Source organism: Triturus cristatus, chromosome 10, assembly GCF_964204655.1.
Source record: "Triturus cristatus chromosome 10, aTriCri1.1, whole genome shotgun sequence".
In the NCBI taxonomy this organism is placed as follows: Eukaryota; Metazoa; Chordata; class Amphibia; order Caudata; family Salamandridae; genus Triturus; species Triturus cristatus.
Window position 1 is genome coordinate 1,052,292,641 of NC_140593.1, and position 13,089 is coordinate 1,052,305,729.

The 13,089-nt window shown below is 42.7% G+C and overlaps 1 protein-coding gene across 7 annotated transcripts in view; it reads right to left on the bottom strand.

Annotated features, from left to right (window-relative positions):
* SLC29A4 (solute carrier family 29 member 4) overlaps nucleotides 1-13,089 on the bottom strand; it is a 183,656-nt gene that overhangs the window by 117,045 nt on the left and 53,522 nt on the right. For 4 of the 7 annotated variants that reach the window (XM_085629179.1, XM_085629172.1, XM_085629173.1 and 1 more), the window contains one exon: nucleotides 11,760-12,001. In XM_085629179.1, coding sequence (XP_085485305.1) covers nucleotides 11,760-11,985 — 226 coding nt within the window. In that variant the 5' untranslated portion in view covers nucleotides 11,986-12,001. The remainder of the gene's footprint in view (nucleotides 1-11,759; nucleotides 12,002-13,089) is intronic. The other 3 variants (XM_085629178.1, XM_085629175.1, XM_085629174.1) reach the window with 1 other exon arrangement.

The following is a 13,089-nucleotide window of genomic DNA, read 5'->3' on the forward strand; positions in this document are numbered from 1 at the left end:
CCGTCACTCAATCTGCTATTTTTAAAACCAAATTAGCAGAGATTAATCAGGAGATTTCTGAAAGCAGGGAGTTTTTGTTAAAACAAAAAATAACGAAGCTACAGAAAGATATCTCCAGATTTGACAAAGAGAGAGTCTTTCCTTATCTGAAAGCAGACTATGTTTCCAACAAGACAGGCTATTCAAGTGATGAGGACTCTAATCACAGCAGAAGAGGTTCATCTAGTGACTCCAGTACAGGGAGTTGGAATAACAGGAATCAGAGAAAGACCAATACACGGGTATACCACAACCAAGGTGGACCCATGTTTCCTGTCCCCCCTCAGCCTCCGTTTTGGCAATACCCCATGTTTCCTCAATACCCGCCACAATTCTACCCTGGTAACAACCCGAAACCTTTTTTAGGCAGAGGAAGAGGGCGAAGGCGAGGACAACAGCAAGCTACACCACATGTCCAGTGGCAAGATCAACCTCAACCTCAGCCACAAATGGAAACCCGGAGCAAAAGGAGGGGTCAGAGGGATTAGTCATTAACCTCTCCAACAGATCCCTTAGTGACACAGAGGAGGATGTCATAAAGAAAGGACTAGGCTTCGTACCTACTCCTAGAGTAGATAAATTTGAGTTGATCTGCGAGGTCCAGAATTTCTTCCGAAAAATACGCCTCAAAGCATTCTTCCGTGACGAACCTCCAACTGAATCAAGTGATACTGGCCTACATAAGGCTTCCACCTTTACCCCTTCTAACAGCATGATTCCCTCGGAGGTCCTTACCTTCGAGAAGGCTGTACTAAAAGACCTGGACAAAGTACAGAATAAAAATGTTTTGTACAACAACTTTACTCGCAAAGAAAGGGAAGCGGCCAGTACGCTAGCAGCTGACACCACTATCACCATCAAACAGGCTGATAAGGGAGGTGCCACAGTAATCCAGTCCACCAGTGATTATGAAATAGAATGCCTACGACAACTTGGGGATAGAAAATACTATACACCCATCGACACTGATCCCACGGCGAGATTAAATTTAACAATAGCTAGCAAGGTATTGGAGGCCGAAGCTAATGGCTGGATCACGAAAAAAGAAGCAGACTTCCTTATCACTCCCAAGCCTGTCGTACCTTATTTCTATACACTACCTAAGGTACATAAAGGCGTCATTCCTATCCCTGGGAGACCTATTGACTGTGACATTGGCTCCCTCCTGGAACCTTTATCAAAATTCTGTGATTACTTCTTACAACCCCTGGTGAAAGAGACACCATCCTATGTCAGGGATACAACTGACATTTTGAACACGATTGAGGGGATACAGAATACCGAGAATGTTGACCTACTAGTGACCCTTGATGTAGAGGCTCTCTACACCAACATTCCACAACAAGAAACCCTGACGGTGATAGAGGCAGCCCTACATAAAAGGGAATGGACATCCCCTACTCCCATAACATTCATCATGGAATTGGCTACATTAGCTCTCACGGAGAACTATTTTGCATTTAAAGATAACCTTTACCATCAATCCCAAGGTACTTCGATGGGGAGTACCTTTGCTCCCAGTGTGGCCTGCCTGTATATGGCGGCTTTTGAAGAGGCAGTGATAATGAACGTGGACAACCCCTTCGGGCCAAACTTAACCCTTTGGAAAAGGTACATCGACGATGTCATGATCTTATGGAAAGGGGATTTAACAACCTGCAACGAATTCTGTGAATGGATTAACACTAAGAATCAGTTTTTGAAATTCACACGTCATATCTCTGACTCTGACATCCCTTTCCTGGATTTAAACATCAGACTGACATCCACAGGGTTGAGCACGAGTCTCTACAGAAAACCAACTGACAAAAACAGTTTACTTCTCTACAGCAGTCACCACCCTAAGGCCCTACGCGATAACTTGCCTTTTGGCCAATTCCTTCGACTCAGGAGAAACTGTAGCTCCATCACTGACTACAAAATTGAGGCCAACATCCTCTCAGGAAATTTGACACAAAGAGGCTATCCTCCCCGAGTGATTCACAACTCAATGAAGAGGGCCAGAAATAACAATCGCGAGGCCCTTTTGGAAGTGAGAACAAAAGACAACATAGAAACCATTACTTGTGTCACATCTTTTACACCAGAGTCCAACAACCTTAAAAAAGTGATAAAGAAACATTGGGGAATACTATCCGCAGGTACACTCACGATTCCCCCGCCAAGCTTCGCTTTCAAAAGGACTAACAATCTGAAGGACACTTTGGTTCACACGAGACCGAAAAAACACATAACTTCTGCACATAACACCTTATGGAATCTTCCCCCTGTACAGGGTCACTATACCTGCGGAGGGTGCTCTTGCTGTGGACAAACTATTGTGGCTAAATCTATTCGCCTTACTGCCACTTTCGAATGGGTCCTAAAAAGACATACAAATTGCAATTCCACGAACTGCATTTATCTATTAATTTGCCCATGCGATCTCTATTACATAGGGATGACGACACGAACAGTGAAAACACGTATCACTGAACATAAAAGCAACATTAGATGCGGCAAATCTAACACGAAACTTTACAGTCATTACCTTGTATGTAAACATAGCCCTACAGATCTACATTGGATTGTCCTTGAAAGCCAGCCTGGAATGTCTCAACATTCCTTGTTTAGGCTAGAACAACGCTGGGTACATCGCCTTTCATTGGATAGAATTGGCCTCAATGATGACATACCCTGGTCTACAATATCTAACTGATAGGACTCCTTACCAGCGATAATGATGAGGTGGCAGGATAGTACTAGTACCACCTGATGGTCTTACTGACACTTAGTCCTTTATGTTTACCAACATTTGCACCATTACATCATGAGACCGTGATTAAGCCACCACAGCATGGACGGATGACAGCATCACCGATTATGCACTGCTTCATGTACTAATAGAGCCAAATTCCCTTCTACCTTTCTACCTTGCTCCTAGACCCACACCACTCCATCATGGCGCCCGGTTTGGGTTACCTAACTAACCAGACCTGATAAGAACCACCGACAATAGGCATAACACATGGTGCACATGTTTGGGTGAACTTAGACGCTATCGAATACTTCCTTGGCTAGCCTTTCTCGACGCTATTCCGCTCGATTGGGTATTATCTTATGCCTCCCTTTGAAGTATTTGTAACACATATTGACGACTACAACATGGCGCCCAAAATGAACTTTTATTCACGTCGGGAATGACATACACGTTGCTAGTTACAGTTGCTATGGACGTGACATCATCACACGTGACTAGCTCCTAGCCAATTATTGACTGAATAAAATATAGCGCCACCGACCCATCTTTCATCTTCCGGGTTCGGCGACGCGGGCAGGTTTACTAACCTCCAGGGGAATCTTGCCGTGTAAGTACATCCTGGGTTCCCTCGATAACTTTTTCATGCGTGTGGTTTTAAACATTAGACACTTGTTGGGGCTTTTTAGACACCTTAAGGAGAAACCGCACTTTCACCGGGTTTTTGTCTAACTCCGGCACACACTTGAATTGCTGCAATGTGGTGCTATTGAGATGTTTTCTCTCATAGGACTCTGTACTGGTCAGAAATACGATCATCACGGGTCCATGATTTTGACCTTTTCACATCTAAGGCGCAATTCTTCTTACACGCGCATTTGCACTGTGACTTCCCACGAAGGATTGCCATGACTAATTCGGGCGCACACATAGATAGACATTGCTTCTTGTATTTACACTCATGGTGTGTTCTGTAATTTATCAAAGGCTTTTTTTGATGATTCAATCGGGACATACCCATTTTGTCTCGGCTTCGATTAGCTGCACCTGGTTGACCACCTTAGGGACCATATTATTATAACACACGAGAGGTGTTACACGCTTGAGCAATATGTATAAGAGACACTAAGGATGGAGATCTCTCCCTTGTGACCTTGTCAACTTCAAATTTGCCTGTGCCTCTACTTCTTCCCTTTATATTATTATACCATAGGGAACGAATGTGTTTCTCCCCCTGTTGACGCGCCATGCACCTGATGATGAGGTTTTTATAAAAAGAATTGGTGAGTTCATACTTAACCATGATTTGTTCTTTACAACTGTAATAATGGTTGTGTTTTTTAACCAGAGCCTCGCTATGCTTCCTTTTTTAACCGTTTTTCCTTTTCTTGATAAATCATCATTGGTTGATTGGTCAGTATCCAGTTAGTAATCCAGTATAATTATAGTCTGGAATATATCAAATTGAAAACTGGTGCACTGAACTGGTGTTAATTAACTAATTTTTAAATGTTTTACAGATGCCAAGGGTGGTTCTCGATATATACATTTTTCCAATTTTTCTCTTTTCCTTAGGTGACCCCTTTTATAAACAATACATAAGGTAGGGGCACCTATTAAGGGTTGACTAACAAACTATTTTTCACCCTTGTTTTCACACCACACTGTAGATAGTTTTTAGCACACTTCACTTTAGCATTATAGGTCCTGACGAAGCGCCATGAGATCCTTCTGACCGACTGGGCGCGAAACATGTTGACCAGAAGAGTAGAGCGTAGCTAGCCACTCCTCCTTTTGTGAGCAAATATAGCTTTGACGCCACTCACCCCTTTTTAACAAGGTGGTTGACTGAGCCAATAAAGTTACATTTCAGATTAACCAACCTCTTTTAATCCACATACATCTACACTCCCGGGCCCTCACACGCATGCACCATACGGCAGGGAACAAAAGATCTCCGATAAAGAGCCCCTGTATGGGTGCCCGTCGGGTATTGCACCGCCGACCCGACGAGGAGCAAAACCCAGATGATGAAGCATGACACCTAGCTTGCTGGGTGTGTGAGGGTTTCAGTTCCACCCTTAAGGGATCCCCTTCCCTTGTGCACTTACATTCACTAGGTGAAAGTCTGCTATCGGAAAACTTTATTTCCCTTCGACTTTTCACCCTGTAGGAACTACACACCTCTCGTTGATACCGCTACTTAGGGCTTATGGGTAGGACCTCTATAAAAATAGCCCACCCTTCACTCTCCTTCTCTTTGTTGAACATATCTAGCGCGGGAGTCCCCCGCAGGAGATAATTTTCAGGGTTACCTATAGTGCTATTTGGCTCTAACAGGTCCTTTTTCCCTCCAATAATTATGGAAGGGGAACTAGGTATCAGCTACGGTGAAGACGCTGTGTCTGATATTTTAAGAGCACCGTCGCTCTTGGTTACCGACGGTAGCATAGCTTCAGGTTCTCAGTCGGATGACTGGACGAATTTAACCACTTTGAAGAAGGAATGGTTGAAAATAACCATACATGGAGCTATGATGACTGAGTACCTTAGGGCCAACATCGCCCCCAATGGTCTCATCGTCAATCTAATACCCCGACTGTTCCTGGATGATCCTTTGTTCAAGAAAGAATGGTCCTTGGTGTCATGGAAATGCACCAGGGACTTATTGGTACTTATCATAGGGACAGCCAAGAGATTGGCTGACTCCATTCTTGCACGTATTCAAGACCTTGAAAGTACTATGAAACCCGTCACTCAATCTGCTATTTTTAAAACCAAATTAGCAGAGATTAATCAGGAGATTTCTGAAAGCAGGGAGTTTTTGTTAAAACAAAAAATAACGAAGCTACAGAAAGATATCTCCAGATTTGACAAAGAGAGAGTCTTTCCTTATCTGAAAGCAGACTATGTTTCCAACAAGACAGGCTATTCAAGTGATGAGGACTCTAATCACAGCAGAAGAGGTTCATCTAGTGACTCCAGTACAGGGAGTTGGAATAACAGGAATCAGAGAAAGACCAATACACGGGTATACCACAACCAAGGTGGACCCATGTTTCCTGTCCCCCCTCAGCCTCCGTTTTGGCAATACCCCATGTTTCCTCAATACCCGCCACAATTCTACCCTGGTAACAACCCGAAACCTTTTTTAGGCAGAGGCTGGGGCAGAGGAAGAGGGCGAAGGCGAGGACAACAGCAAGCTACACCACATGTCCAGTGGCAAGATCAACCTCAACCTCAGCCACAAATGGAAACCCGGAGCAAAAGGAGGGGTCAGAGGGATTAGTCATTAACCTCTCCAACAGATCCCTTAGTGACACAGAGGAGGATGTCATAAAGAAAGGACTAGGCTTCGTACCTACTCCTAGAGTAGATTAATTCGAGTTGATCTGCGAGGTCCAGAATTTCTTCCGAAAAATACGCCTCAAAGCATTCTTCCGTGACGAACCTCCAACTGAATCAAGTGATACTGGCCTACATAAGGCTTCCACCTTTACCCCTTCTAACAGCATGATTCCCTCGGAGGTCCTTACCTTCGAGAAGGCTGTACTAAAAGACCTGGACAAAGTACAGAATAAAAATGTTTTGTACAACAACTTTACTCGCAAAGAAAGGGAAGCGGCCAGTACGCTAGCAGCTGACACCACTATCACCATCAAACAGGCTGATAAGGGAGGTGCCACAGTAATCCAGTCCACCAGTGATTATGAAATAGAATGCCTACGACAACTTGGGGATAGAAAATACTATACACCCATCGACACTGATCCCACGGCGAGATTACATTTAACAATAGCTAGCAAGGTATTGGAGGCCGAAGCTAATGGCTGGATCACGAAAAAAGAAGCAGACTTCCTTATCACTCCCAAGCCTGTCGTACCTTATTTCTATACACTACCTAAGGTACATAAAGGCGTCATTCCTATCCCTGGGAGACCTATTGTCTCTGGCATTGGCTCCCTCCTGGAACCTTTATCAAAATTCTGTGATTACTTCTTACAACCCCTGGTGAAAGAGACACCATCCTATGTCAGGGATACAACTGACATTTTGAACACGATTGAGGGGATACAGAATACCGAGAATGTTGACCTACTAGTGACCCTTGATGTAGAGGCTCTCTACACCAACATTCCACAACAGGAAACCCTGACGGTGATAGAGGCAGCCCTACATAAAAGGGAATGGACATCCCCTACTCCCATAACATTCATCATGGAATTGGCTACATTAGCTCTCACGGAGAACTATTTTGCATTTAAAGATAACCTTTACCATCAATCCCAAGGTACTTCGATGGGGAGTACCTTTGCTCCCAGTGTGGCCTGCCTGTATATGGCGGCTTTTGAAGAGGCAGTGATAATGAACGTGGACAACCCCTTCGGGCCAAACTTAACCCTTTGGAAAAGATACATCGACGATGTCATGATCTTATGGAAAGGGGATTTAACAACCTGCAACGAATTCTGTGAATGGATTAACACTAAGAATCAGTTTTTGAAATTCACACGTCATATCTCTGACTCTGACATCCCTTTCCTGGATTTAAACATCAGACTGACATCCACAGGGTTGAGCACGAGTCTCTACAGAAAACCAACTGACAAAAACAGTTTACTTCTCTACAGCAGTCACCACCCTAAGGCCCTACGCGATAACTTGCCTTTTGGCCAATTCCTTCGACTCAGGAGAAACTGTAGCTCCATCACTGACTACAAAATTGAGGCCAACATCCTCTCAGGAAATTTGACACAAAGAGGCTATCCTCCCCGAGTGATTCACAACTCAATGAAGAGGGCCAGAAATAACAATCGCGAGGCCCTTTTGGAAGTGAGAACAAAAGACAACATAGAAACCATTACTTGTGTCACATCTTTTACACCAGAGTCCAACAACCTTAAAAAAGTGATAAAGAAACATTGGGGAATACTATCCGCAGGTACACTCACGATTCCCCCGCCACGCTTCGCTTTCAAAAGGACTAACAATCTGAAGGACACTTTGGTTCACACGAGACCGAAAAAACACATAACTTCTGCACATAACACCTTATGGAATCTTCCCCCTGTACAGGGTCACTATACCTGCGGAGGGTGCTCTTGCTGTGGACAAACTATTGTGGCTAAATCTATTCGCCTTACTGCCACTTTCGAATGGGTCCTAAAAAGACATACAAATTGCAATTCCACGAACTGCATTTATCTATTAATTTGCCCATGCGATCTCTATTACATAGGGATGACGACACGAACAGTGAAAACACGTATCACTGAACATAAAAGCAACATTAGATGCGGCAAATCTAACACGAAACTTTACAGTCATTACCTTGTATGTAAACATAGCCCTACAGATCTACATTGGATTGTCCTTGAAAGCCAGCCTGGAATGTCTCAACATTCCTTGTTTAGGCTAGAACAACGCTGGGTACATCGCCTTTCATTGGATAGACTTGGCCTCAATGATGACATACCCTGGTCTACAATATCTAACTGATAGGACTCCTTACCAGCGATAATGATGAGGTGGCAGGATAGTACTAGTACCACCTGATGGTCTTACTGACACTTAGTCCTTTATGTTTACCAACATTTGCACCATTACATCATGAGACCGTGATTAAGCCACCACAGCATGGACGGATGACAGCATCACCGATTATGCACTGCTTCATGTACTAATAGAGCCAAATTCCCTTCTACCTTTCTACCTTGCTCCTAGACCCACACCACTCCATCATGGCGCCCGGTTTGGGTTACCTAACTAACCAGACCTGATAAGAACCACCGACAATAGGCATAACACATGGTGCACATGTTTGGGTGAACTTAGACGCTATCGAATACTTCCTTGGCTAGCCTTTCTCGACGCTATTCCGCTCGATTGGGTATTATCTTATGCCTCCCTTTGAAGTATTTGTAACACATATTGACGACTACAACATGGCGCCCAAAATGAACTTTTATTCACGTCGGGAATGACATACACATTGCTAGTTACAGTTGCTATGGACGTGACATCATCACACGTGACTAGCTCCTAGCCAATTATTGACTGAATAAAATATAGCGCCACCGACCCATCTTTCATCTTCCGGGTTCGGCGACGCGGGCAGGTTTACTAACCTCCAGGGGAATCTTGCCGTGTAAGTACATCCTGGGTTCCCTCGATAACATTTTCATGCGTGTGGTTTTAAACATTAGACACTTGTTGGGGCTTTTTAGACACCTTAAGGAGAAACCGCACTTTCACCGGGTTTTTGTCTAACTCCGGCACACACTTGAATTGCTGCAATGTGGTGCTATTGAGATGTTTTCTCTCATAGGACTCTGTACTGGTCAGAAATACGATCATCACGGGTCCATGATTTTGACCTTTTCACATCTAAGGCGCAATTCTTCTTACACGCGCATTTGCACTGTGACTTCCCACTAAGGATTGCCATGACTAATTCGGGCGCACACATAGATAGACATTGCTTCTTGTATTTACACTCATGGTGTGTTCTGTAATTTATCAAAGGCTTTTTTTGATGATTCAATCGGGACATACACCATTTTGTCTCGGCTTCGATTAGCTGCACCTGGTTGACCACCTTAGGGACCATATTATTATAACACACGAGAGGTGTTACACGCTTGAGCAATATGTATAAGAGACACTAAGGATGGAGATCTCTCCCTTGTGACCTTGTCAACTTCAAATTTGCCTGTGCCTCTACTTCTTCCCTTTATATTATTATACCATAGGGAACGAATGTGTTTCTCCCCCTGTTGACGCGCCATGCACCTGATGATGAGGTTTTTATAAAAAGAATTGGTGAGTTCATACTTAACCATGATTTGTTCTTTACAACTGTAATAATGGTTGTGTTTTTTAACCAGAGCCTCACTATGCTTCCTTTGTTAACCGTTTTTCCTTTTCTTGATAAATCATCATTGGTTGATTGGTCAGTATCCAGTTAGTAATCCAGTATAATTATAGTCTGGAATATATCAAATTGAAAACTGGTGCACTGAACTGGTGTTAATTAACTAATTTTTAAATGTTTTACAGATGCCAAGGGTGGTTCTCGATATATACATTTTTCCAATTTTTCTCTTTTCCTTAGGTGACCCCTTTTATAAACAATACATAAGGTAGGGGCACCTATTAAGGGTTGACTAACAAACTATTTTTCACCCTTGTTTTCACACCACACTGTAGATAGTTTTTAGCACACTTCACTTTAGCATTATAGGTCCTGACGAAGCGCCATGAGATCCTTCTGACCGACTGGGCGCGAAACATGTTGACCAGAAGAGTAGAGCGTAGCTAGCCACTCCTCCTTTTGTGAGCAAATATAGCTTTGACGCCACTCACCCCTTTTTAACAAGGTGGTTGACTGAGCCAATAAAGTTACATTTCAGATTAACCAACCTCTTTTAATCCACATACATCTACACTCCCGGGCCCTCACACGCATGCACCATACGGCAGGGAACAAAAGATCTCCGATAAAGAGCCCCTGTATGGGTGCCCGTCGGGTATTGCACCGCCGACCCGACGAGGAGCAAAACCCAGATGATGAAGCATGACACCTAGCTTGCTGGGTGTGTGAGGGTTTCAGTTCCACCCTTAAGGGATCCCCTTCCCTTGTGCACTTACATTCACTAGGTGAAAGTCTGCTATCGGAAAACTTTATTTCCCTTCGACTTTTCACCCTGTAGGAACTACACACCTCTCGTTGATACCGCTACTTAGGGCTTATGTGTAGGACCTCTATAAAAATAGCCCACCCTTCACTCTCCTTCTCTTTGTTGAACAGACCTTTAGATCTCATCTTTAGAGAATATTTTAAAAAAAATCTCACTACTTATTGCTTCCTCACTGCTTCTACTGAATCTGCAGTTTTTTAAACATTTTCTCACTTCTGCCACGCTAAAACTCTTACATGTTTTACAGTCATAGAACCCCCCCAAAACGAATCCTAACTCTCATTTAAACTATTAGAAATGATTCAAGTATCTTAGAATTTTTTGGTTTTAAGACAAATAGCATCATATTCACAGTGATCAACTTATCGTTGGCAAAACAGAGAACTAAACACATAGTTCAATGGAGGTTGGGAGATATATGCAAGAAATTAACATGGTAGGACACAAAACAGATAACTGCAACACAACAATTCTCCTGTGTCATCTCTTCGCTATTGTCTATAGTTGTGTCATGAAAATGGATAGTCGACTTCTGAAACTTATGTATATTATTTATATTCCAATAAAATAGGGTTGCAGGACAAACGCGCAACATAAAAGGACTTTCTGCAGACATTCCGCTCAAAACCTTTCTTTTTTCTTTGTAGTAAACTTCTTCCACAAATCAAGGTGGGTAAAGACTGGAAACTGCAAATTGTGTGAAGAGTGGAGATTGAAAATGTCTCCCATCTTCAAGAGCAAATTCTAAAACTTTACCCTCCCCTAATATAAATAAGTACTTCAATTATCAAAGCATGTGCGTTGAGCTGATGTGAAAGCTCCTTTCTGATTGGTCAAATAGAATATTTAATTAGTTTTTCATTCATTGCACCTGACTCGCACTGATGCACACTCTAAATTCAATATGGTATTCTAAGTTTTATCGATTGCATTTATTCAAAGTGGTATTCTGAGAATCGTTTATGCATTCATTCTTAAACACAATGTGGTAATTGGAGATTCATCTGTAAATTCATTCAAAACACAATGTGGTATTCTGAGATTCATCTATTGGATTCATTATTAAACGCAATGTGGTAATCTGAGATTTATCGATTGCATTCATTCTTAAACTCAATGTGGTATTCTGAGATTCATCTATTGCATTCATACTTAAACGCAATGTGGTAATCTGAGATTCATCGATTGCATTCATTCTTAAACTCAATGTGGTAATCTGAGATTCATCGATTGCATTCATTCGTCACGATGTACTTTTAACCATTCTCAAGGCCTTCACTTACGGGTTTCTGGGAGGTCCCCTGAGGAAGACGCCCTCTTGCGGGAGTCGGATACCAAGCTCTCTCCTGGTTCCATGAAGGTAAGGACACCCTTTGTCTGGCTTCCTTTTGCCTGCAGTTCTTCCTCTTCCAGCTGGTAGCTGTCAAAGCTGAAGCTCATCACCACATTGCCTTCTGGGGTTACCGCTGGACTGAACTCCTTGTAACGATCTCCTCGCACGGAGCCCATTGCGGCTAACCTAAAACTTAAAAAAAGAATTGACAACAACCAGATTCTGTTTCAAACTCCATATATATTTATGCTTTAAAGCCAATTTGACTCTTATAATAAGCCCACTGCAAAGTAAACAGCTGTAGATCATGTGCAATGAGAGGCTAACTCAACACCACACAACATCAGTGAGAGTAACATTAAGATACCAGGGGCCATATGTATGAAGGCAATTTTGCGATCACAAACGTCGAAATTAGCAGAATTTCGGCGTTTGCGATTGCAAATTAACAGTGTCCAATGTATGACGCAAAACGCCCCTTGCAAAATAAGGAATCGCAAATTTTGCGAGTCCCCATTTTGCGATTGCATTTAAGGAATCGCAAATTGCGATTCCTTAAATGCAATGTAAGAAACACAATAAAAGTGCGATTTAGCCGTAAGGAATCGCAAATTACCATCAACTTCAAGTTGGTGGTAATTTGCGATTTCTTTGAAAAATTCACTTTTTGGCATTTTTCAAAGTGCCATGTGACTCACATACATGCCCTTAGGGCATGTATGTGTGCCACATGTGCACACATGCACATTTCAGGGGTGCAACAAGGTGTCCTTTTTACACCCTGGCACCCTTGAAATTGCATTCTCAATTTGCGATTCTCTAATTGCGAATCGCAAATTGAGAATGTCTTCCCATTCAATCCTATGGGCCTCAAGGCCTATAGGAATGAATGGGGAGGTATTTCTTAATTGCGAATCGCAATTTGCGATTCCCAATTAAGGAATATGTAGGATTTGCAAATATTTTTGCTAATCCTACATACATAGCGTTTTGCGATTCTCAAATAGCGATTCGCAGAAAATTGCTATTTGAGAATCGCAAATGGACATTTTCATACAAATGGCCCCAGATGACAAATACCTTATTCCAATGCCAACTGTTGGCTGTGCGAGCATCCCTAATCTCTTCATACTTGCTCCAGTTGGTGGTAAATTCATCACCTGCACTCTGTTGGACATTTATAAGTAGATGTACATAACCACCCATCAGAAGTCAGAAATCGTGAGTACAGAGAGGGCATGAAGAGAGACAGCGTGAGCGTACAATCACAAATGAAACTT